General features: G+C 40.4%; 3 protein-coding genes across 4 annotated transcripts in view; 1 reads left to right on the forward strand and 2 right to left on the reverse strand.

Annotated features, from left to right (window-relative positions):
- The window catches only part of LOC101851846 (ectonucleoside triphosphate diphosphohydrolase 5), a 23,373-nt gene extending 15,826 nt beyond the window's left edge, over positions 1–7,547 (reverse strand). For both annotated transcript variants that reach the window (XM_013087459.2, XM_013087440.2), the window contains exon 1: positions 7,387–7,547. The gene's annotated coding sequence lies outside the window, so the exon portion shown is untranslated. The remainder of the gene's footprint in view (positions 1–7,386) is intronic.
- A 254-nt stretch (positions 7,548–7,801) lies between these two features.
- LOC101861708 (SRA stem-loop-interacting RNA-binding protein, mitochondrial) lies at positions 7,802–15,615 on the forward strand. The gene is made up of 4 exons (XM_005090728.3): positions 7,802–8,209; positions 11,094–11,152; positions 12,792–12,899; positions 15,480–15,615. The coding sequence occupies exons 1-4, from the start codon at positions 8,152–8,154 to the stop codon at positions 15,519–15,521; spliced, it is 267 nt and encodes an 88-aa protein (XP_005090785.1). The 5' UTR covers positions 7,802–8,151; the 3' UTR covers positions 15,522–15,615.
- Positions 15,616–16,823: 1,208 nt separating this feature from the next.
- Positions 16,824–26,977, reverse strand: part of LOC101852074 (bifunctional glutamate/proline--tRNA ligase) — a gene marked incomplete in the record, with an annotated part of 55,644 nt that continues 45,490 nt past the window's right edge. Inside the window, 7 exon segments of the mRNA XM_013087469.2 lie at positions 16,824–17,903; positions 21,342–21,485; positions 22,512–22,672; positions 23,392–23,565; positions 24,692–24,864; positions 25,345–25,522; positions 26,321–26,422. Coding sequence (XP_012942923.1) covers positions 17,747–17,903; positions 21,342–21,485; positions 22,512–22,672; positions 23,392–23,565; positions 24,692–24,864; positions 25,345–25,522; positions 26,321–26,422 — 1,089 coding nt within the window.

The following is a 26,977-nucleotide window of genomic DNA, read 5'->3' on the forward strand; positions in this document are numbered from 1 at the left end:
GAAAGCAGACAACAGAACATTGCTAGAGAGCAGAAAAGGAGGTGAAAGGAGACAATTTTAGAGAAGAAAATTTTTCGGTCGCTACCCGGATTCGAACCCGGGACCTTTGAATGAGAGGCCAACACCTTAACCTCTAGGCCACGAGAGACCCCCACAGTAATAAGTAGAATATGAACAAAAAAGAGGAGGAAGGTCGCCGGCAACCGAGCACAAACAGAGCTTTCGCATTTAATTTACTTGGTCAGTGTCGTATTTCAGCCTGGGCGCTCTTGAGTTACTTATTATGTAATTCACTAAAGCCCTTTGTAAGGCGCTCTCGTGGTCTAGAGGTTACGACGTTCGCCTCTCTTTCAACAAGTCCTGGGTTCGAAACCTGACAACGACGGAAAATTTCTTCCTCTAAAAAAATTGTCTCCTTTCACCTTCTTTCCTGCTCTTTAGTCATGTTCTGTCGTCTGCTTCCGTTTCCACGTTCTGCCCCCTCCCCCTGGCTCCTGACTCTTTCAGCTGCCTTTCTATTGCTACTCTTTGGCTCCTTCTCACTGCCATCTTTCAGCCACACCCCTGATCTTAGGAAAGGAAAGATCTAACACCTACTCTTCTCGGAAAAGGGGAAAACATCTCGGAGGTCCCGTACACGTGCAAAAAAAAAAAAAAAAGAATTCCTTGTGGAGTTTCTGGGAGGCTAGGAATGCTAGGACAATAATACTGCGCGACAACACACTGACATAGGCTCTTGAGGCTGGTTGGCCAGGCGACATTCGTTATATAGTAGTGACTACAGTCTTCACAAAAAAGTTAAGGACCTGTTAGGATAATACGTAGTATTTTCAATTTTTTTCTTTTAAGTAATCATATTTATCTTGTAAAATTCGGTAGCAAGGCGAAGCGGTCAAAGGTGAATACGGTAACCACTGTGTAGGTGGCACGTGCGCGTCATGCGGCATGCTTGGCGTGTGTGAAAATCTCCAATTTCGGCAAAACTGGACCGATTTTCAAACGTCAGTGAGCGATACCTGGGGCTTTCTGCATGGCAAAAACGAGATACACATGGAAGAATGCACCTCTGGCTAGAAATGGTGTTCACTCGTCTGCCTACATAAGTCGCTGTTCCAGCTCTGCTTTACAGTATTACCGCGCCAAGCCACATGCCACCACGACAAAAGTTGAACAACTTCGACAGGACCCGGGCAATTGCCTGGCTGCAGGATGGAGTTGGCGTACGCAGAGTGTCACGCAGACTTCAGGTATCACACTCCACCATCATACGGCTGAGGTAGCGGTTCGCGGTGACAGGAAGAGTCCAGGAGCGGCGCCGCACGGGTCGTCCCAAGAAAACGACAGCAAGAGAGGACCGCTACATTCAACGCCAAGCTATACAACAGCGGACTAGCTCTGTCAGCGTAATCGGGCGACGTCTGCGAGCTGCCACCAACACCACAGTCAGTCCGCGCACAATACGTGATGGCCTTCGTGACGCCATCTTTCGTGCGCGTCGTCCAGTCAGAAAACCTAAGCTGACCCAGAACCAGCGAGCCAACCGTCAAATCTGGTGCACTGCGCACCAGAGGTGGACACATGCCCAGTTGACAGAGATCTTGTTCACTGACGAATCTCGGTTCTGTCTGACACCCAGTGATGGCAAAACCCGCATCAGGAGGCGTCCACGGGAGCAGCTTGCTGCCAGCGCAGTTCAAGAAATGGTCCCGTTTGGGGGCGGCTCCATTATGGTTGGGGGGGGGGGGGTGTCAGCAGGCATCACAGAACCCCCTTTACCATGTCGACGGTATCCTGACAGGGCAGGGGTATCTGCAGGAGATCCTTCGACCTCTGGTCGTCCCGGCGCTGCAGCAGATTGGGTCTGCTGCTGTCCTTCAGGACGACAACGCAACGCCGCAGAGGTCCAGGGCCGTCAACGTATTCGAGCAGCAGGCGGGGATTACCCAGACTTCAATCCTATTGAACAGTTGTAGGCTGAACTTGGTCGGAGAGTTCGGGAGAACCACCTTTTGCCCGCCAACTGACAGCAGCTGCTTGGATGGCTGCAACAAGAATGGAACAACATTCCCCAGGCCTTTCTGGCACGCCTGGTCAACTATGCGCCAACGGTGCCTTGACTGCCTTGCCGTGAATGGTGGACACACACGCTTCTGACAATTCCGTTGACATTTACGAACCTAAACTGGTCGTTTTCTTTGATATTGCTGAGACTTTTTGAGATTCTTTCTTTTCCGATTTTCGATTTTCAGGGTGGGTCCCTTGTGAGCGCTGGGAATTACGCATTTCGGTTTCGATTGTGATGAAATTTCTTTTTTGCATTTATGGATTGGTGAATTAAATGTGTATGTCAATAAAGAAGTAATGATTTGATTAGCTGGTTTTTATTTTGTGTGCACTTTTGCGTGTGGTCCTTAACTTTTGATGAAGACTATAAGCAGGCCACGCCATTTTATTCTCCCCCCCCCCCCCCCCCCCATGAAATGTTGGCAGGATTCTGTGCTTCTACGTGACATTTGTAACAGGTGGCCAAACCATTTAATTCTCGAGTTTTTTTCATGTAATGGGGCATGACTCCGCGACAATAACTGTTCTTATATCTTTTTTGTCTTCTTGTACCGTTTAGGGTTTTGCGAAGACATTTTATCTTGCATGAACTGAGTTTGCTTTCATGGGTGTAACTTAATGCCCAGGTCTCGCACTGGTAGCCTAATGTTGGTATTACATTAATATATTGAAGTGATTAGTTGTCTCTTTGTGTCCTTGGGAACGTTTGGGTGAAGTAGAATAAGTGTCAGCCTAGGCTATCTGAGTTATTCAGATAGCCTAGGTGTGAGCTGATAGGTGACGGTGTTGGGTTTTTTTTATTTTTTGTTTTGTTAATATAAATTTGTCCTTTGTTTCTTTCGTAGCAAAACATCACAAGACAGTTGCTACAGTGGGAGCACGAGGCAGGGGTAGACCATGGGAAACATGGAGGAGATGTGTGGAAAGGGACATGAGAGAGACGAAGCTCGCTAGGAACCAGCTTGGAAGGATGGCCCAGGACAGAGTTAAATGGAAGGAGCTCGTATGTGGCCTATAACCTGCCAGGGGTGGATGGCATTGATGATGATGATGAAAATGTATCCACAATTGTCGTGCTAGGCCAGTCACTGATTCACCAGAGCCCCTTTAGCCAGCGACGTGCCCGGTTGAGCTGGCATTGACTAATACCATATACTCAGGAGCTGCTCGCTATTCCAATGTTAGAAAATATCTTGTTTGGTGAACAAAAAAGAGAAAAATCGCTCGTTATTCCAGTGTCCTCCCTTGCAAGCAGGTGGGAAATTCTTCTTGAAAAAAATGTGGAAAAGGAGGGGAAGGGGGGGGGGGGCAATGGGAGTTACGCGCGTGGAGGGGGCACTCGAGGTATGTGTGTAAAAGAGGTGGGGGGGGGGTGTAATCTGCCCAATAAAAAATAGGAAGACAGCAAGTTTTTCGGCTCCCTTGACCGCTTCTTTCTTACCTCTACAAATATCTGAGAGTTTGAGATACAAGCTGCTCTAATGATATTCAGTAACATGAAATACTAATTGACAGACAGATTTGGCCTTTCAGCTCAATTAATTTAATGGTTAGACTTCTTTACATCACTGACTTTAACAGGTGAAGCTGAAAAGAGAGTCTTGTCATTTGTCTACCTACAGATTATCAATCTGAGTTTTCCTAATACCAAAAAAAAAAGTTAAACTCATATCTAATTCCAAGTAAACGTATGTTGAAATTAATTCAAATGACTACGCTACTGTGGACACTGACTTTGATTGCAGCCTAATCAATCGGTAGGTACAGTGAACAAGTGAATCCTGGGAAGGAAAAATGTTCATAAAAGAACACAAATATAAATCTGTGGTCCATTTTCCAACATAATGTTCTTACCATTTGCCATCAAAAGACAACACAAAGCCTTCAATTTCTTATGTTAATTCCTCACATTTCTAGTAAAAAACAGAGCATAGGTACCTACCTCCTCAGGTATTCATACTGTTTAACTTGCACTTTCTATTCTCATCTGTCACTGAGCCCTTCCCAAACCCAACCTGGACTGTAAATCAAATAATCAGAATGTATGGGCAAACATAAAAGCAACCTCCAGATTAAGTGGCAGTCAGATGAGCCTTCACGACCCAACATTCAGAGGCATAGATCTAATTAGTGCACCCAGTTACAAACCATAACCAGGCACTTCATCACTCTGGTATCCAACTTTGGTTAGCTGGTATCACTTACATCCAACCCCTCTCTCCAACATCATACTCAGTCTGGCCTAGAGGTTCTTAAATCAAGCCTCACGAAGTCACTGTCCTATATGACATGTTAGTAGATGCATGCATCTTCAAAAGTGCATAAAAAGTACTCAAAAATATTAATTTTAATGAACAGTACACTATACTACATAACTAAAGACAACAACATACAAATATGTTAATTTAGACCAAGGGGCATATTTCCACTTTCTAACATTTTATTCAGATTTGGAGAATTTGAGAATGATTCGAATGCCACATTTTCAGACAATCACTGTTTTGTGTAGTTCTGTTACTATATTATATATATTGTCATTTCACACTCACAATTTGGGGGCTCTCGTGGTCTAAAGGTACGGTGTTTCCCTCTCATTCAATAGGTCATGGGTTCCAAACCTGACACAATGGAAAAATTTTTTCTCTAAAAAATGTTCTCCTTCACCCCATTTCCTGCTCTCTAACCAGGTTCTGTCGTCTGCTTTCGTTTCCACTTTCTGCCCCCCCCCCCCCCCCCCGCCACTCCTATGGGCTCCCGACTCTTTCTGCTGCCTTTCTACAGCTACTACTTGGCTCCTTCTTACTACTGTCTTTTAGCCACACCCCTAATCTTAGGGTAGTTGAGATCTAACACCTAGCCTTCTCGGATAAGGGCAAAAAAATTAAGGAGGTACCATACATATGTAAAAAAATCTCTGCTGGTAAGCCTCCCAATAAAGCTGGAGTTGAACTAATTTTAAGGATTAATTATAGGTAAAAAATAAGAAGTACTTAAACTGCATGCTATATAGCATAGTATTATTATAGCCAATTAGGCCTAGATATATACAATAATATAGCCTTGTGTGTATAGAAAGCAGGATGCCTAAATTTCTAATCGCCATTTATCCTTGCCTTATATAATATTAGCAGTATCGGCCTTAACGTTAACCTACAGTACTACAACCAGGTGTCTAAAAACAACGAGGACCTTTAAAGAGCAATAACTTTGTCATTATCTGTGAGATTTCAACAAAACTATTGAAGAAATAAAATTCAACCATGAGGATGTTATATATGGCTTTTATGTAAAATACCAACATGTTTGAAAAATATAAAACTTTAACAATTTCAAACAAAATTGAGAGAAGTGCAAAATTTTGCAACTTCTTAGAAATCATCCACCTTATTACTCATTTCAAATAGTCACTATTTTTGCAGAAAATAGCGTTCCGAGTTCATGCTGATAAAAAGTCCAATTTGTGCTTCCAAGCAAAAGAGATTGCAAAACAAAGATCGTGTATAACAAGATAGTTCACTCCTCTATAAATGAGCCAATTAAAAAAGTTTCCTCCATGTTCTGTGACGTCCTCCTCAAAAAAGTGCGGACTTTGCGATCAGAGTTACCCTACTTGTGTGAAAATATATAATAAAAGTGAAACTAACAAACTGTGCTATTCCTATTCCTCTTCTGGTGAAACGAAAGAGAGCTTCAAAATAAAGACTGCAGCATCATCTGAACCATTGTGTGGGCTTCCGCGGACACCTTTTTGGCTAAGTGAATTATTTTGTTATCGATCTTTGGCCAAGAGACGCTCTACGAGGTCAAGATAACTTGCAAAGTCATTGGTCACTATTAACAACTTTGACCTGTAATTTACTACGTCATTTTTCATAAGGAATGCTAAAATTTTCCATTGAAAAAAGGTCAGTGTCTAGATCTATGCCCTTTACAGCTGCGTGCTTCCCAATCGAAGTACGTCATCCCTATATATAGGGCCTGTGTGCTTCTCGGGTAGCCCGGCTCATGCCCTTTATAAAGGGCCTGCGCCAAGACGGTCAGAGAACGTAGTGTCCGGTTTGATAGTTTATGTGCGCTAACAACAAAGGGTAGCTTATTATGCGAAGTGGAGGGTCGTACACATAGCCCGATGCTATGCGTACGAGAGGGCCGTACGTATAGCCACAAGGCTATGCGTACGACGGGAGCCGTACGCATAGCCACTTCGTTTGTTCAAAGTTTGGGAGGAGTTCCGCAGAGGGCCGGCACTTACCGCAACAAGGTCCACTGAGCAAACTATACAAGAGCTAGGGTTAGGGTTCTTAGATTTCTTTTGACCCTTCCAAAATACTGTACCGAGTGAATCCAACACCGGCTCAAAATATCCCTTCTTTTGTGTGTTGTTGGTCGGCCGGCCCTCTGTCTGTGGAACTCCTTCCCTGTTTTGTTGAAATTAGTGTAGATTCTATTGATTTATTACTCTTGTCTTTAAGTGGGTCCTTTTTTTTTACGGCCACCTCTATTCTCACCCGGGGTGAGAATAGTGCAGGCGGGTCTTGTGGCTATTCTCACCCGGTGCGCGTGTCAACAAATTTTGCGTTCACCCTAAACCACAGAATTCTACACTGTGATAACAGAAAAATTGTAGAATTCTGTGCTGTGAACAAACGTTCCATTACAACTGTACTTGTAGCCTACTAAAAGCGTACAATTTTGTCTGTGGGCAGGGGAGAGAGAGAGTGAGAGAGAGAACAAAACAAAATGGCGACCCGCGTAGTTCGGCTCGATTCGAAAAGTTAAATAGCCGTATCATCTTTGTAGACAACCAAATTAATTTACTTTTGTGTTTTAACATCATTTTTTAACTTTGTTTTGGTCAATTTGATCGTCCACACCGATAGACAGTATTCAGAAAGAGACAGAGAGAGAGAGAAGATGGGAGGAGTAGATCTTGCGAGAACTTCCGGGCGGGTGAGAATAGCCACTTTCTTTTTTTACACACCTACAGTAACTTGACTTAAGAAATCTAGATCTAGAATCTAGATCTAGTTAGAGTCTAGATGTAGATGTAGATGTAGATGTAGATCTAGATCTAGATCTCTAGATTTTCTAGAATCTAGATCTAGATCTAGATATCTAGATCAAGATTCTAGCCTTGGCCTTGGACTTGGAAAAATGAATCAAAATCAATGCAACCCCGGTCCCTAGATTAGATCTAGACTCTAGATTCTAGAATCTAGATATCTAGATCTAGAATCTAGAATCTAGATCTAGATTAGATCTAGATCTAGAATAGATCTAGTTTTTCTTGTTTTATCTGGAAGTGAAAAGTATCATTCTTACCTTAAAATTGTCATCAGATTTGGGCACTGGAAACAGTTGAAGCCCTATTCATCCTCCTAGTCACAAGTCGCTCTTTCTGCTGACGTCAATATAAACAGTGATTTACACGGCTTGATTCCGAAATATCCAGCTGTAAGCTGCCATGTTGTTACTTCAAAACTTGCCCTGATCTTTCAGATTTAAAACAATACTTCCTCTTTTTTCCATACGATATATTTTCAATGTTAAAATGGGAAGAATATGATTTTATTTATTTTCTTGTATTCAAATGTATTTACTGTTACGCTAAAAATTACTCTTAAATATAATTTTAGAGGAGTTTACAGAGGAATATAAAAGCAATCTTGTAAATTTGAGCTGTAAGAACTGATCATAGGCTACATTTTTATCTTTCTCAAGAAACGCAACTCTTGCTTGCTGCTGCCCTTGTGCCTAGTGCCTTGTTGTTGACTGCTGGCTAACTGAACTGGTTTAGTTTAGGCTTGGTATAGATCAGAGAGGGTTTTAGTATTCTGTAAACTCTCTGGTATAGATAGGCTACTTTCGACTTGCATTGCATAGCCAAGGTCTAGATTCTATTCTAGGTGCATTTGCATAGTCCAGTGCCAATGACACGGTTACTGGCGGTGTTTTTCCCTTCTCTCTAATCTGAGTGATAACGCTATTTGCAAAAATATTGTTTGGCAATTTACCCCATTGCTTGATCTTTTCATTTGAAATTGAGAATCATAGATTCTGTCGTGAGTCCTCCGAACTCCGAACACGATGTCCCAATCAAGGGTCACCCTTGCAGTGCTAAATATTGGATGGAGCTGTATGCGGAGTAAGTGTGAAGACATAATTTTATCATTGCATTGATACCACTTCAAGATTTTCACAGTACAGAGTACAGGCCCAATCATCAGTGACAATGATGGAAAGTACTTAATTCGGTGCTTTTTCAGTAGTTCCCACCCCCTTATTTGAGCCTGACCTACATCTAGATCTATACGTTTGATGCGTGGCGAGCTAAGATATCCAACCTAACAACTGCAAAACATTAAAGGAGCCAACATTAAATTGTGATAAAATTCAGGGGGGCATGACCCCCCCCCCCACCATATTTTTATTAGGTCAGGGGGGCAAGCCTGAAACCCCCCTACTCTTGGGGCCAAAACCAGCGAATAACAATTGCGGGGTGGGAACTACCGAAAAAGCGCCCTTAATTCATGTGTGTCGGGACAGTTGAACAGATCTAGAAATCTAGATCTAGATTAGATATCTAGAATCTAGAATTTTAATTTTAAAAGTTTTTCAACTCATTCATGATACAGTAGAGTCCACTTATAACAAGCCCTGAAATAACGAGGTCTGTTACAAAAACACTACTATTCTAAAACCCCGTTTTTTTCCTTCTTTTTTTGGTACAAAATACTGTTATTGCGCAATCAGACAAACACACGTCATTTTAGCGGAATGTTGCTGCTACTGTGCACAGCGCATCTCTTTAGGCCAGTTATAATATAAAACCTCGCCAGTTGAGATACTTGTTAGTGATCTAGCGAAGCCAAGGACCTTACAACAACTGTGGCGAAACAAAGAATGGGAGAGCCCACATGTGCCAACGATGAAGGCCAGAGCTAATGAGTGGGGAGGGTGTGGCATGCGAAGACAAGCTGAACGCATTGCGTGATAGGCCAGCCTCTAGCCTAGTCTAGATTATATCTAGATCTAGGCCTACCACTACTGTACCTCTCACTTCTCCAATGCGGGGATGGAGAGGTCACAATGCTGTGATGGATGGAGCGAATGAGTGGCGTGGGCAAGCAGACGGAACGCACCACAGGGTGTGCTGGGGTGGGGAACAACACAGGGGACGAGTTAGCAGCCCTTTCTTTCTGATCGCCAATGCCGAGCTGTCAACATTGCTAGTGCTAGAGAAAGAAACCTGATTCGATTTTTGATCAAGACCTGTCTGACCTAGAGAAAATCATCATCAGAGGAGATAACAAAAAGAAATAAATAGAACCTCAAACTCATAGATTAGCCTTACTCTATTTCCCTTGAATTTATTACTGGATCCCTTATCACGAGAATCCTGCTATAACGGACATTTCACATCAGTCCCCTCCCTCTTGTTATACAGTCCATGCCGGTTTTAAGCACGGTCAGAGGGAGAAAGTATAGAGGGGTGCTTGAGTGCAAAGAAGAGTAAACATTGTATTTTCATAATCCAGAGATTTTTATGTAGAAAATTTTCCTTTGTTTGTAAGTTGACCTAGTGGTCTCGCAAAAGTGTGCGCTGTCATTTTTACCTGCCATGGTAGCTTTTGTTTGTTTGTTTCGTTTTGTGGTCGAATGGGAAAGGAAAACTTAATTTAGACGGCCAGTCATGATACAGTCATACTGTCATACTAGGCCTACACACTGAATGTGCATACCACTGCCCGCTGTGCCACATTCATTCCACCACCTTCATCCCACCTCGCGCTTGATACATAATCAGGATTATCGGATAGCGATCGAGGGGCAAAGATGAAATCACAGCCAGCCTCCCTTTCTCGTCTCCCAGACTCTCTTTGTATTTTTTTCGTCTGTGTATAGCTTTGCCCTAGGCTAGATCCTATTTTCACGCACGCGGCTGTGTACATCTCTCTGCCTTCCTCTCTGCGCGTGCGTGTATGTGTGTGTGTCCATCTCTTGCGTTTTTCGTGTTTCTCTTAACACATTCACTGCTGCGGTATAGACTGTGTTCGAACTCCGATGGGTGATCATGAAAGTATTGACTGTATTGTAAATGAAGCGTGCCCAAAGCCAAAGCTACCGTTAAAAAGGCGTGTAATTTATGTATATTCAGCAAAAATTCGGTAAGAGCCGTTCAGCGTGCTTGAGTCTGAAAAGTGTTTTATGCCGGCATGTTTAAAGTCGGCACGAACTGAAACAGGATTCCACTGTACCTCTGTCTCATGTTCAGATAGATTCTAGCACTTTTGTTCTTTTAGTTTAACAAAAATTTCAATTTTCATGAGATCGTAAAAACTAAGATCTGAGATATTTGTTTATACGAACTATATTACCTGGTCTATATATTTTATATGTTATTGCTATTATTACTTCACTTATTAAGCTACATTCATTGTAATATTTCGCATGTGTACAAACTGGGGGGAGGGGATTCAGGACAGCCGAACAGCAGAGAGATCAGAAGTCTTGAAAAGTCATATAGTAAAGCTCTTTAGTGTAAGTCTTAACAGTGCTGGGCGACATGTGTACTCCACATGCCTCCCCCACCCTCCATCTCTTCATCTGTTAAAGTCTCTTTTTCTTTCTCTCTCTCTCTCTCTCTCTCCCTCTCTTTCATTCACATTCCGCAACTCTTTCACTCACGTTCTGCCCCTCTGTCTCTCTCTCTCATTCACTTTCTCTTTGTTTGTCTCTGTCACTCTCTTCGAAGTTCCTCTTGGTTAGAGAGACATTTATTTAAATGCTGACATTGTACAGCATGTGTGATGAAGTAATAGGCTAACCTTCAGCTTTTATCACAAGAAAGCTTGAAAATAAAAAATGAATGATTCTTTTTGCTTTTTTGTGTTTTTTCTGTGCTTGTACTTCTTACAGGTAATTTATCCTCGAAATAGCAGTCGACAGTTTCAATATTTAGGCCACTTTGTAGTCCATGACTTTCAATTTATATATAAACTGTTTTCCATTTTTCTTTATTTCTGCAGATGACCTGAAAACCTACTTCCAGAAATTTGGTTCTGTGGCTGATATTTATCTGCCCATGGTGAGAATTCTATTCATATGTAAAATGTTCATTTTTTTTCCAATGCCTACGAAGACATCCTTCAACCTGGTACGTCATGAAAAGGCGTAATTTTTAGTGCGTCACGGAAGTTGGCAAAATTTGCCTGTATGACGTTACTTGCAGGGCGCGCTAATCACCTGGCTTTAATTCTTCTGTACAGAGTTTCAGCCACAAGTCGTGCGTAGAATCGTATTCGGGAATAAAAGACATGCATATCGGTACCAAATTTGCTAGGCTTGCAAGCGATCGATAAGCACAGATTTAGGTTTGCGGGCAGATGCATGCTCTCGTGAAACATACACATCGAAATTACTTTAAAAAGGCAAATAAATTAACTTTTTTACTTAGATTTGTAGGTTTTTCGAAGTAATGAGTAAGATGGGAGGAAATGAGGAATAAGAAAAGTGACACAATCAAAGACCAGATGTCCAAAATATGTCACGAGTGCGCTGGGTCTAGACTGCACGTCCATTAACACCGAGACATTAGGCTGCTGTCCTTAGTAAGGAGCTCAGCTGAAAATCAGTGCTAACAGTAGGAACGCATACCCCTTGGCAACGAAAGGGTTCATAACGCTGTAACAAAGTAACAGTGGACCAAGTGAACTTGCTACAGAAGCCTCACGTGTTCTCCGAGTGGTGGCAAACCAGTTGTTTTTTTACCATGGCAATCTGTCTTCATAGTCTTACATGCGTTTATTTTACCCTTGTGCTAAATCAGCAGCAAAAAAATAGCTAACCAAAAACCAAACCAACAAAACAACAACAAAAAACCCTTCTTATACCCCTCCACCCTCTTTTGTCTAAAGAAAACAAAAACCCTTTTGAATTCGGCCTGCGGCAGTCCTGAGTCTGAGGCCAGCCCTTGTTTGGACATCAGAAGGGCATGGTTTGCTTTCTTCATTTTGACCAGTCCTGCCTAAGACAGCCACCTGTGTTATACGGCCACTTTTCTCCTTGGCAATGGGTGGCCGTTTCACACAGGTTCAACTGTAATAGTAAAAGTACTGAAATTTAATGTAAGATGTTTTGGGGCCGGTTTAGCTGACAGTCTGCCGCGATGTTTCTGGTCTACTTGACAGCCTTTAACTGGACCGGTCTGACGGCTGTTTTACTTGACAGTCTACCAGTTTGTACAGGCTTAGAATTTGTGACAAGGATCAGTTTACATTTTACATCTGTATTTTTGTTTATAAGGCATTGGGCTGTCATTAGCCGTATTAAAAATGAAGATGTTTTGGTGATTGTAGTTTGTCGGGGGGGGGGGGGGGGGGGGGGGGGCGGTGAGTTGCTGATGCGACTTGTCAATCATAATTTTTACCACCACAAAATTCTTTGATCTGAACAACTCTGCAAAATGAAGCCAGCCTGCCACGTACATGCTGCAATTGTAAATGCAGCGTCCTTTAATCTAAATGACCACAGTGCAGTAATTGCCATTGCCAATCAAGCAGGACTTTAAATAACAGAATACCTACATTGTGGTTGACCATGGTCAATCGGGCGAGACTTACAGTAGACTACTCATGGAGCTGTGCTGTAAACCATCAACTAAACTGGCACAGATGATTTTCTGTCAAAAAAGAATATTTTATTTTACCTTTAATCTTTTTCAACAGGACTACAAGACTGGTTTCAACAAGAGAGTAGCCTTTGTCCAGATGGCAGGGCAGAAAGGATTTGAAGAGAACATTTTACAAGATTTTCACACTATTGATGGGCAAGAGGTAGATTTAGTCTGATGAAGTAATACATTCTACTTTGACAGGATGTTGCTCTTTGTGTATTTTCTAGGTTATTCTCTTTCTCGTGTTTGCTTGAACAATGAAATTGGTAAGGTAAATTGAAATGAGCCTTCCAGCCCTGGCGAATGGTTATGAAAACATGTTCACCAGAAGGGGAAAGTGGAGAATGATGAATCATTGTTCTAAAATGATTTTAAGAAATTTGGTGAAATAGTGATGGTATATATTTGTATGTATATATATATATACAATAGATCAATAGTAATTTTTTAAATTTGCTTTATTTCTTTGTACAATCTTGTCATCTTTTGCAAAGTTGGCCTTTGTTTTAACAGCTTGATTGGTAAAAAATTAATCATCCCCTCTCTTCTTTCACAGTCCATGCTCATAATCATAAGTGTGAAAAGTGACATGAGCTAAATTTTATAATATTGTGTTACGTTGCTCCATTCATGTATTTTAACACAACATAACAATGTTCTGAATATGAGGGAGAGATGATATTGGGTACTGTAGTGATAGTTTATTAAATTGTTACGTCTGTATTTGATTTCATGCTAATTAACCCTGGGTTATATTTGCCGCTCTAGGGGCTGTCATGGTCTAGAGGTTATGTGTTTGCCTCTCATTCAATAGGCCCCTAGTTCGAAATCTGACAGCGATGGAAAATGTTCTTCTCTAAAAATTTTCCCCTTTCACGTCCTTTCCTGCTTTCTAACCATGTTCTGCCATCTACTTTCGTCTTCACTTTCCTCCCCCTTCCCCTTTCTCTAGACTTCTGACTCTTTCTGCAGCCTTTCAACTGCTACTCCATGGCTCCTTACTTTTGTCTTTCACTACTTTCAGCCACACTCCTGATCTTATGGTAGGTTGGATCTATACCTAGCCTTCTCGGATAAGGGTGAAAAATTTCGGAATTTCAGTGTGCAAGTTGCACATATTAAAGATCCTTTGGTGGTCCTAAAATCAATAAATAAGAGTAAGCTTCGGCCGCCACCTGGTCAAAATTCAAACTTCTTACCAAACGCACAATGATAAAAAATGTGGTCCGCACACTCATATGACCTTTTGCGGTTGCGAGCGCCGAGCACTTGCGAAAATATTTGCCAATATGGACAAGATTGTCCATTTTAAGTTGTATCACTTTGTGCAAGTGAACAAAATTCAGAGCAACCGTCTTTTGATTACTTGGGATGAAGATGTCATGCACTTATGACTTAGTGCCGCTCTGTGAGCTGCGAGTTCTTTTTGGATAATGGAGCTAGGATATATACAAGTGTTTTTGTGCGTGAAAATATTATGTAAGCAGACCTAGCAAGGTTGTGTCTGTGTGTGAATATACAGTTTAAGGGTGCCCACCATGGATCCGTGCATTTCTTAGACGAGATTTCCCCTTTCAGAACGGTTCCAAGTTGGAATGAGACCACACGCGGAGTGGCTTCATTCTCTCCCATTTTTTTCCCCTGTAGGAATTTTGAAATTATTATTTTTAGCTTACGTTATCTAGTTGACAGTAGCTAGTAGGTCAGGGTTGGGGCATTCTTGCATGCTAGGCTAGCCTAGATGTAGATCTAGTTGATCAGAACAGTGTCTGAGAGTCTTACTTCTTTTGTTATTGTAATTGTTATGGACGCAATAGCTTTGATGCCCCTTTATTGGATGAGGGGAAGAAGGCAGAAAAGATGTGAGACCTATGGTGAATTTCACCGTTTAATGGACAAAGTTTTAAATGATGAAACAAAATGTACAGGCTTGTCTGGTTGACTTCCTGTCTGGCTAGACACTAAGGAGGGCATGAGACACAAGATGGGAAAATCCCGACAATAAAGAACAAATCTTTATAACACGAGCGTAAATATACAATGTAGATAATGTTATATGTGTGTGTTTGGTATAAAACTTGTCATTTTCACGCTAATTTCTCAAAATTGAGATTTGAGGAAAAAATGAGTCCCTAAAATCCCTCCCGCCTGGAGGTTTTGTCAAATCACGGATCAAATATAAGCACTGCACTTAGTTGGTCCCGTAAACGGATGACACATTGGAACATTGCGGAAACGAATCGTACGCACTCCATGGGCTTTTTAAATTTTCACAGTGAATAAATTCTCCCGATAAAATGTAGTTCCACAGACGAGAAACGCTTGGATCCACTGGGATTGAGCCTTAAGATGGATAGCTCGAATTCGTCAGGACTGACCTTGGTAGTTCGGGGGATCTGTAGTTCGAGGGATACCGGTATCTTACAAAGATAAAGAAGAAGAAAAAACGGGACCGCAGGCACAGTTCGACAGATGCGTTATTTTGAGTCTTTTGTGTTATTATACCGTATATGTAGAGGTAGACATGAAAGTCCAATGAAAGACATTGACCAATCCTTGAAACATTTTTTTCTGTGCTGGTAATCTTTCTTTCTTTAAAATTTAATGCAGTTGGCAGATTTCCACCTTACATTTGCATTGACAGTATGCAGATTATGTCAAAGAATTTTAATCAATGAGGCTGTAGCTGCAATGACTATGAATAATGAATGTAATCATTGTTTCTTCTTTTCATCCCCAGGTAACAGTGAAATTGAGAACAGAAAGAAAAATGGATAGATAACTCAGTTTAGGGAGGATTTGATTGTACAGTTTTTGCATACTTTTTTTGTTCATGCCTTAACAAAAGAAAAAAATAATAAAGCTTTAAAAAAAAACCTTGTTTTGTTTTTACTACGGTATGTCATTACTTGTTTAGTGTAGCATCCACATATATTTTAACGCTGAAACTGAAAGTTGTGGATTTTTTCACTGGAGAAATGTGTTCTGCATTGACTTGCTTTTCAAAGCAGTGACTCAAGTTATTTATATATATTGGTTCAGGGTATTTCAAATTTTTTTTTGGTGTACAGTCAAACCTCATTGTAACCCCCCCCCCCCCCTCCCGTTATAACACCAGCCCCGCTTACCACCAAGTTTTGCCATTGTATGAAAAGGAGCACCTATATAAATAGTCATTGCTCCTTCACACCGCCATCCAATTGTCCCGACTTGTACAGTCCTTTTTAACTAATATAAATTTGCCCAGCTGACTGCCAGAGGTACACACTACACACAGTGCACAGCACCCACTGGGTGGTTACTTGATAATCTTTTTCCCACAGGAAAGACAGAGTTAGGGGGAGAGAGAAGATTCTCGGCTCTGAATATGCATGTACATGATGTATATCACCAACAAAAAGACACTTTTTAAACATAGATCACACGGCAGAATCATGTTTCTTGACGTTGGGCAGTTGGGGCTAAACAGAGGAAATCAGTTGAACTGCCAGCCCTGCTGTTCTGCCAACTTCATGGTCGTCCCAAAGGTGGTGGTATAACCAGGTTTGACTAAACAATAGAGCTTGGTTTACTAACTCTCTTGTAGTTTACCTCATTTAGGACCTGGACTCCTGTCCCCAGTTTGCACCCTTGGGCACATTATTTTGAAGTGTATAAAACATTCTGTGAAAACTCACCCAAAAATTATTTTTTTAAAATAGCAGTCAGTAAACTTAAGCCTTCTCATCTTGCCTAGCTTCAGGTATTATTTTTCCCACCAGAGAAACTGTAGTCGCACTGTACTAATTAAACGCGCAATGAATCTCCCTTCACTCTATACAAGTCCCTCCGACTTGCCCCGTCTTCATATCTGATACAGTGGGCCCCTGCTATAACAAAAATGCCATGACCAACATGATAACCCTGTTCAGTGGTCAAAATTCACTTCAGCAAAGAAATTAAAACATTTCCTTGGTCACTCCCCGTGAACTTGGAACAATTGAGGAGCAGTGTCAGCTGCTCACTTTGAGTGGTAGTGAAAAATAAATTCAGAAATGAGTGGGAAGTAGGGTCTTTTTCTACTAAAAAGATAACAAATCATATCTTTAGATGTTTGACATGGTTTATTTGAAACAAAGAGTGATCAAGAGCTATCTATTCATAATTTAAAGAAGTCAAAGTGAAATATTTTAAGTACACGAACAAATAAAACAAACATAAAGCATCTAACCTGCATTCAACCTTCTGCAGCAAAATGTAGGTAAACATCAGAGATCCCAAAAACAGAAACCAGACAATTCATTTATTGTTTAGCCCTCATTGAAAACTGCTTGTGCTAGAGATGCAAGCTGAAATTTCCAATATCAATCTTGAGTTTGTGCAATTCATTTTTATTGATAAAGAGTATTCATTTATGTATCCTAGAAAACAAAGGTTTTAAATAAAACAAGCAATGACAGTTTCATTTTATTACGCTTTCTGTAACAAAGTGAAAAGGATACCAAGCATTTTCGCTTGCACTATCCTCAATTCATGACAACACGAACTGTGTGGTTTTAACATGCAGAGAGCAGCAATGTTGTTTATAACAAATGGACCATGTAGGCCTACACAACTAACACTAACAAAGGAAAGCAGCATGTTACAAAATACATGCTCAGCACTAAAAATTAACTTAAGCTTACTATTGCAATAGAAAAAGGGAGTGAAGACCAGATAAAAAAAAAGATGGAGCCGAAAAGAATAAACTTTCTCTTGAATGGAGAATTGTTTCAAACCCAATTATCTTTATCGTCATGACTTAAAAAATCATTGCTTATTTTATGAAGTCTTCAAATCAACCGTTGTGTAAATTGGTGGGGTAAGAACAAGACAAAACAGATACCAGAAAAGAAAAAGAAAAAAAACCATGTTCCACAACCAAATCAAAACTAAAGGGCAAAAGTTAAAAACAAGACACTTGGTTACTTTCAACCATAATGAGATGCTGAACTTAGTAACAGTAACAGTGAGCAAGTAACAAAGAAATTAATAACTGCGGCCAAACATGGTGTAGTACTTGGGTGCTTTGCAACATCCAGGCATGATGCATTTGGTGCTAGCCTTCAGCTCTTGTGGCTGCTTGAAAGGTATACACAGACCTTTAGCTCCCATGGCTGGGGCTCCTTCCTCCACAACAGCATCTCTGGAAAACAATAAAAGTTCTTATATAATATTTGTACAAGTAAATGTAACAGACATTAAGTTCTGTTTAAAGAAAATTACTAGATAAAATCTCTTGTTGCAAGCTGTTTATTGCAGTCCGCAGAAAATTATCACTAAAATCACTGTGCAGGTTCAATACTAAAAGTGACAAAAATAAAAAATTAAACTTTTTAAGAAACAAAACTATACTATAATAAGAAAAACAAGAAACTATTCCCCCCCCCCCCCCATTTTTTTCTTTTTCTCTCATGACATGTACTACCTAAAGCATGCAAATAAAGCAAAACCTAAATTAGAAATAAAAATCATCAAATTTACACATTAACACACTGAGCACCGCTCCCGCAGCATACGCGGTTCTGTAAAATTCGCGTTGCGGACCGCAACCAAAGCGTACGTGGGTTCAACTATAACTCTTAAGTTAACCCAGCAGTTTAAAAATGCTTGCAAATAGCCCCAGTGGTTTAAACAGGATATCGACAAGCTAGTTCTTTGTGGTTTGTGTATAGTCACCACTTTTAGTGCGAATAAACAGGTTATTTGTCCAACGGACCGAACAACTGAAAGTAAGGAACTTCCGCGCCGTTCGTTGATTGTTTCTCGTACGCGAAGCATGGCACGGCGAGTAGTGTTGAAGTTTACTGAAACTCTCGATAATTTTCATGAGATTTAAGTGACAGTGAAGTATCAGATAGATAACTTCATAAATCAATATATGTGAATTCGGCTTGCAGTGATGAAGATGACTGAAAAAATGACATTAGACCTAGATCTAGACCAACATCGTCTCTTGATCGTGAATCTGACTGGTCCGGCTGGGAATGATGATAGATCTAGCCCCAGTACTAAACTCTAGTTCAAATCAGCCCTCAAAGTGGAGAAGATATAATGTACCCAGACCTGGGACATATATTGACAGATCTAGTCTCAGCACTAGCAGCACTTACAATGAAAACATTTCTCAGCCTGTCACCGAGGAAGATCTAGATCTAGAGAATCTAGATTTATATTTCTTTTCTTTTTCAAAATTAATCATCACTTACATTTTTATGCTACTTCACGGTACACACTCATGCTTCATTCTCCTACACACAAACACACACTGCCACAACCATTTTCTGTAAGTTTCTTAGATTTCTGCTTTGTCAAAATTGTATCTGTTGAACCCTTGGAGTAACTATATAGGGAGAGGCCCTAACATTGCGTCGCCCGCTCAACAGTTCCAACCAAGTTGAAGCCGAAAGGGCGGAGCTTATCGGGCCTGCCGCCATCTTTGTAAGTTCAAAACAATGCAGCGTACGCAGCGTAATCTCATTTCAAAACAAGCTGCTCGGACTCCATTGTCTCTCAAAATGTCTTTGTCAATGTTAATTACAGCATTATAAGCACTCACGTACAGTTGTAATGTAATAAGGATGTTAACAAATCTTACTTGCATCAAATTACCAGCTCATTTAGTCGAATATTTACAGAAATACGTGTACTATGTATACACATTGTGATGGTAAGATATTCTGTTTTACATGTTTTAGAGACAAAATTGGGATAATAAGGATCAAAACAAAATTATAAACGGGATGATAACATTTGCTGAGTTTTTGGAAGTCGAACTTCATTATTTTTACAAAAACGAAGACTTCTTGATAGTAACAATATAATAAGGACAGTAAGAAATCTTACTTGCATCAAATTACCAGCTCACTCAGTCGAACATTTGGTAATACATGTACTATGTATACACATTGTGACGGTAAGATAATTTTTTAAAACTTGTTTTAGAGAAGAAATTGGGATAATAAGGATCAAAACAAAAATATAAACGGGATAACAAAATTTGCAGACTTTTCAGTCATAGAACTTCATCAGTGCAAAATGATGTCATCACTGACATTATTTTTACAAAAACGTAGTCTTCTTGACTTAAACTTACAACAGAATATATTTCTAACAAAATTGAAAATGATTACACAAAAGATGGTAGTGAGGGTGGGATGGGATGGGCGAAGAATGAGGAAGGAGAGGGCAAGGCAGATAAGAGTGAAGTATGATGGTGGAAATTACCCCCCCCCCCCCCACACATACACAAAAACAAGAATAACCCCCCCCCCTCCCCCAATAAAGCGAGCGAGGAGGGAGGGGCACCTTTAAAACACCAAAACACTTTATCTAAATTTTACAAAATACTATTAAGGGTATTGAACAATTAATAGAGAATTTGAAATGATAGGCTTATAATAAGAAGATTTTCAAAACAGATTGCACTAATTTATGACATTTCACTCTTGACAATGTCACACCCCATGCACAGACAGACGACACATGGCATCAAAAATGTTATTCACACACCAAACACACTTCAATGACATTCTCTGAAAGCACTGTCGAACCTCCGACGAGACTTAAAAAAACAGCAAGGAATTTACTTTTGACACATTGGAGTCAACAAAGGCACCGATGCAGGTTTCACATTTTCAAACGCTTTGTCAACCTTAACAACACAAAACCAGCAATGTAAGCAACATGCAGAGCAAATTGACAAGTATGCTAGAGTAGATCTAGGCACATACGTGCAGTTATCATCATGGCAAACTGAATTTTCTTAAATCTTTTTTCATTCTGTTTTTACTGTGAGATGCATTTACGGCTAAATCAGAAGGCACTTCGTCATCAAGTTCAGTGCCATTGCTAGAGACTGATATTTTTTTTAACATTTGGTAGGAAATTTTGAATTTTGCCTGGATGGCGACCGAAGCCTACTCTTATCGATTTTAGACCACCAAGGGACCTTTAATTTGCGCAATTTGCATACGCGACCTCCGAGATTTTTTCGCCCTTGTCCGAGAAGGCTAGGGGTAGATCTTTCCTACCAGAAGATCAGGGGTGTGGCTGAAAGACAGAGGTAAGAAGGAGCCAAGGAGTAGCAGTAGAAAGGCTGCAGAAAGAGTCCGGAGCCCTGAGGAGGTAGGGGCAGAAAGTAGAGGTGAAAGCAGACGAAAGAGAAAGTAGAATTTTAGAAAACAAAATTTTTCCGTCACTACTCGGATTCGAACCCAGGACCTTTGAATGAGAGGCCCACCGGACCCGAACGCTACGCAAACTGCCATTCGGTTGACACTAAGTTTACAACTGAGAGAACTGAGCTGATCTCACAAACATGGCCGACCGTCGTCTGCAGCGGCTTCACGTTACGCGACTCGCGGCCTCTCCTATTATAGTTCCTCCAAGGTTGAACCCATATCTTATTAAATAGCACAGAAAATTTAAAAGAAATAGCATTTCAGTTCATTTTTTAAATGAATTTTCAAAAAGTGGGGGAAATGGGTGGTCCCCTGGGGCTTGGAGGCAAATCGGGGTGTGGTGCTCAGTGAGTTAAAAATCTTCACTCTAACAAACCAGGACACAAATATGAGATGCGTACCTGGCACTGTCTTTCTTGATCTTGTCTTCACAGGGTGGTTCTCCACAGAATGGGGCTTGAATCAATTTCTTGGCATCCAGCTGATCACAGAAGTCATTCCAGTCATGGCTCACCGCCAAATGCTCATCAAGCTCCTTCTTTGCCCTGAGAGAGACAATAAAAATCATATATTTAGTTGAAAGCCCTATAATCTGTATGGTTAGGAAAGAGAAAGTTAGTTTAGTAGTAGTAGGCTATGAGTTATATGGCACTCGCAACTGCATAAGGTCATATGAGCGTGTCAAGTAAAGGATGAAACAACAAATGCAGCAAAACCCTATTAATCAGTCACCACAGGACCACAGAATTTTTGTGCACTTAAGCAGAGTGCTACTGAAAAGAATTTTAAATGGAAAGCGTTGGCTTGCTAAAATATGTATAACCTATTTTTTGTCATCAATAACGTGCAGAGCTACGAATGTTAGGAAAAAGACAAAAAAGGAAACCTTATTTTCAATCCCAGCCTTGGCTGCACAGAGTGAGGTTCCAGGGAGGTTGTAGCTGATTACTAGACGGTTTTTCACGCTACTCATACCGTACTAATCAATTCAACCCAATTGTTGCCTTAAGACATACCATGTATGGTACATTATGAAAATGTCCAATTTTCGGCTTTTTGTCTGTCATGGACAAAAGTTGGTAAAATTTGCTATTCCTGGTAATCTCAAAGACATTACAAGTATGTCATACTAATCATCATGTATACATTTTTCTGCATGGAGAGTCAGTCACAAACACAGCGTAGACTTGCATTTGAGAATTTAAAAAATGAGTAATCATCTGCACCAAATTTGCTTGTAAAGTGTAAGGCTGCCTACCCACCAGTATGTTTTAGTAACCAACAATTTTTTACAAATTAATGTAGCTTTAAACTTCATAATTTGGCCATGGTTAGTCTTTTAAAAGTTTTAACCTATGGTGTCAAAGACAAATGTTGTAGGTTCAAGGATGAATGTAATGTAAACTGAAAACTTAAGCATGATGAAAGAGGTAACGGAGGGCTCCTCGCTATCGAGTTGGGTAAAAAAAAAAGTAGGAGGAAGGGGTAGTTACTGGTTTTTGTTTTACTTCATGAAATACATAAAATTAATTTGTTATAGCAACACAAAGAATCTGAAGAGTAACACTAACTTGCTGAACAGAGAATCCTGCATGGTTTCCATGAGCTTCTTTAGAGAATCTGCAAGGTTGTCCAGAGAGATGGTGATCTTCTCCCCTGAGTCTCTCCTCACAGCCACAACTTGGTTCTGCTTGAGATCACGTGGTCCCAGTTCAATCCTCACTGGAACACCCTGTGGTTAATGAAGGTGAAAAGAACTGTGCAGATGAAATGGTGAAGATATTTCAATGAAATGAGAATGGTAGGCAGAAAGAGTAGTGACAAAAAAAAAACATAAGTGAAAGAAATGTGAGACTGAGACTACATAGTAGTGTTAAAAATCAAAACACGACTGTCAGCCCCCTGGCCCTTCCACGCACGCCGCGCTGAGATTGTGTAAGGAGATTTAAGTATAGTCTATTCCAGCCTACAAAAAAAAAGCATTCGAAGCGGTGGTGGGTGCCGAGACTGTGTAAGGAGAGATAAGTATAGTCTATTCCAGCCTACAAAAAAAAGCATTCGAAGCGGTGGTGGGTACCCATATAGCCTTATGCCCCAAATGTCTCATTGTGCAAGGGGAGCTAAGTTAGCTGCTAATTATCCCAGCGCATAAAAAACATTCGCTGCGCTTTGAAGTGATAGTGGGTACCCATATAGCCTTATGCTTCAAATGTCGACTTGTGCAAGGGGAGCTCAGTCGGTAGGCCTATGTCAGCCTATGCAAAATTCAAATAAAGAGTTGTATTACAATGATGGTAATTCGAATGAGGGGAAAAAACAAACCCTTCATACCCATTGGTATTCCCAAAATTCATACAGAGTTTCACTCGAGTATTGCATTTCACAAATTGCTATAAATATATAGTTCTTCCTCTCATTCCATCCATCAGTGTCACAAACAAACGTTAATACCTTCAATTCCCAATGATTGAATTTCCATCCCGGGGAGTAGTTGTCTCGAACATCTGCCTTTGAGCGAATCCCTGCTGCTTTGAGAGACTTTGCCACCTCTGAGCACTTGTCGTAGAGCTGGTTAGCATCTGCCTCTGACATGGAAGCTGTCACACCACATGGGACAATAACGGTCTGAGGGGGAAAAATGCAAACAATACTGACCTTACGCCTTAAAGGTAACGACCGTAATATTTTCATACACTGTCAAAAAGCTGGAAGGGGGTGGGGGTAGTTGTTAGAGTAAAGTGATACTGAGTTTAAAAATGGTCCAAAAGTCCTGGAATCCTTTCCCATCTAAAAACAGGACCTCTTCCATTATTAACATATAGAGTACTTAGGCATTTCAAAAGGAACAGATCCAATTTTGAACATAACACATAGAAATGCCATGCACTAGACCTTGAAATCATTATTATACCAAAACACAGAACAAGACATTTAAAAATTCTTTTATCAGCAATATTTACCCATCCCAAAAACTCCAGTTCCAACACACAACAACTTAACCCACTCAGTACCATTGGATTTCCAGTAGGAAGATGGCTCAGGACCATGCAAAGGGGAATAAATCCATGTTTGTAATGTAGTGGGTATTTTGAAAAAATCATTATAAAATAACCAATCCATTGATCAAAAAAAATCTTGAAACAAGTTCTTCACAAATGAATACATTTTAATTTTAAAATTACTTGTTTATTGTGTGTGTTGACTGTACTTCATAATTGAAGATAAAATCAGCCGAGTTGTAGATCTAGATCTAGATCTAGATCTAGTCATATGCTGCTCATTGACCTCATTCTCATTGTCCGAATCACCCCCCAAAGGCACAATTAGATCGCCATCAATGTCACTTTCACTTCAATTGCTACCTTTCTGTGGGTTTTCTCCCCCAGCACTGATATTTTCATTAAAATTATCCAAAAGTTCGCCTAAATCAGTCTGAACGCGATGCTGGCGGCTTGCGAAGAAAGCTCGATCTTAGCTTGCGCGACCCGTGTGAACTGCAGTTTGTTTACATTGAATTTAGTCCAACTAAAATTTCCAGAGTTATATCCCTGCTGCTCTCAAGGAGAAAATGATTATCTATTTTCTGATTGATCGAAATGCGGGTTAAATACGATGGTTACCAAGCGTGTACACTTTCTTAGAAAAAACGCTATTAGCGCGCGGCCGGCTACAGAGGTATTGGTACTAGGCTTTTGAAACGGAAGCGGCCGGCTACGGCCGTTATGGTGCTGAGTGGGTTAAGTATGCTTACCTGCAAAGTGGCCACACGGGGTGGCAGCAGCAAACCAGTGTTGTCTCCGTGCACCATGGCCAGCACACCGATGGTCCTTGTGGTCAGACCCCAACTGTTCTGGTAAACATACTGCTTCTGCTGCGTCTCTGGGTCTTCAAACACAATCTCAAACATCTTGGAGAAGTTTTGGCCTGCAAAAGCGATTACATCACAGTTGATAAATTTTTTAATGAAACCATTTGACTTACGTTCTTTTTATTGCAAAGTAGGGAATTAATTTACTTTCAGGTAACTTTAACATTAAAACCTTTAAGTTAATTTGTATTGCCGTAACTTACAAGTAGACAACTTTGAGATGGTTGACACAAAACACTTATTGGAACACCACCGCAGTAATAAGACTATTATATATATATATATATATATATATATATATAAGAAAACACCAACCCTCTTCAAATCCTATTCTAAACAAAAAAATAAAACAAGAACATTAACAACCAGAATAGAGACTTACAAATCAACTTTCCCTGCCCTGAAAGTCAGTAAAGCCTTCAATCATATATCTAATAGTCTTTTAATTAGCTATTAAAACAATCATCAAAGTGCACTTAATAAAAAATATATCAAGTTTATACTTACGAGAAAATGGAAAGAAGGAAAATCCTTACCTAAATGATGTGATGTTGCACCTTGAATCGCCCTTCCACTGGCAGCAATGTATGCCTCTACTGTTGTGGTGAAATCACCTCCAGCAAACTTTTCTTTCTCCGTTTTCCTTCCACGTACAACGGGTATAGCAAGAAGCTCCTCATAAACTCTGGCATACTCCTCCAGAATAGCATACACCTGAAGAAAAATTGTATACCGATTCATACATAAAATACTTTCCTTGCCAGCAGAAATACAAAAATGACTCCCGCCAAAGATTGCAGACATGCAGGGTCTGGCATTACAACTTCTTACAAACTGGTCAAAGCCTACCTGACAAGAAGGGTAAAGAAGGATCTGGATTCTAAAGATTTATTTTATCTTATATTAATTTGTACCTTTTGCCTTTACATTGATGACATTTGCTTACTTGTTAACATTATATTCTTATCGGTACTTATTTTCTAAATGGCTTTCGGCACTTTTTTAAAAACATATTCAAGTGGCAAAGGGTATCCCTTTGTCAAAGTTCGATAATTCAGATTGAATATAGAACATTGCCGTGATTAATAACAAAAATGATAACCAAAAAAAATAATAATTCAAACTCACTAAACATCTGCATCCTCTGAAAGTGTTAATCTCTTTTATATCTATTTTGCTCACAATAAGTCAATAACAGAAATCTTTCAAAAAGAATAGAATCAACAGTCTCAGACAGTCACCCATTGTCAAAGAGAAAAGAAGTTTTCTCAGACAGATGAACATCTAGGACAGTGTCATTATAAATACAAAAATCACAAAAAGGATTGTGGAAAGTGGTGGTTTGTACAGGTGACTGTCTTGAACAGATGGCTGACAGAGCACGTTTGGTGGTATCTATTACTTGTCATATTATATAGAAATGAGAAAAAGGATTAATATTGCGCACATTTCATCCTCTGACACAGCGAGATCTGGAAAAAAAAGCTTCACTGCTACATGACAAAATACTACCTCTTCTTCAGCTGAAGCCTTGTCAGCCCATGCTGTGTGGCCTTCCTGCCACAAAAACTCGCGAGTTCGGAGGAATGGCTGTGGATGTTTGAACTCCCATCTCTGTAACAGAAATAAAAGCAATCATTACTGTATACACTCATGACATGCACACAGTCACGATATAGAATTTCATACAAAATTAAGATACAAAAAGTTCTGTGCAGAGAAATCAGAAAAAAATAAAAAAATAATGCGAGATCACTAGGCCAGGGCAAGATCGACTCTGGGATCGATTCTTTCGAGTCCAAATGAGGACTCAAAGAATCGATCTTGTTCCCAGACTCTAAGCTTCGAGTCCGCCGAGGGTCGACGCCTACCGTCTCCTTTTTTTAGCCTGGTTCCTAGCCTAGACTCCGAGAATCGAGGCAAGAATCTAAATCTCTACCGCACTATTACAGTCCTGTCGTGGGATAGGCCTAGGGCTGTCCCACCCCACAATCGAGTTTTTTGCTTAAAAACAGACACCGCACCAGGACGGGACTGATCCGGCGCATAAGGCGACTTCTTTGATGTTGGCCTAGGCGGAGTTAAAAATGCATTCCAAAAATTTCTTAAATATTGGCCAAATTTAAGAAATAATAAGATTTTCGTGATCAGCGACCCAAAATTAGCAAA

Source organism: Aplysia californica, unplaced genomic scaffold (assembly GCF_000002075.1).
Source record: "Aplysia californica isolate F4 #8 unplaced genomic scaffold, AplCal3.0 scaffold00021, whole genome shotgun sequence".
Lineage (NCBI taxonomy): Eukaryota > Metazoa > Mollusca > Gastropoda > Aplysiida > Aplysiidae > Aplysia > Aplysia californica.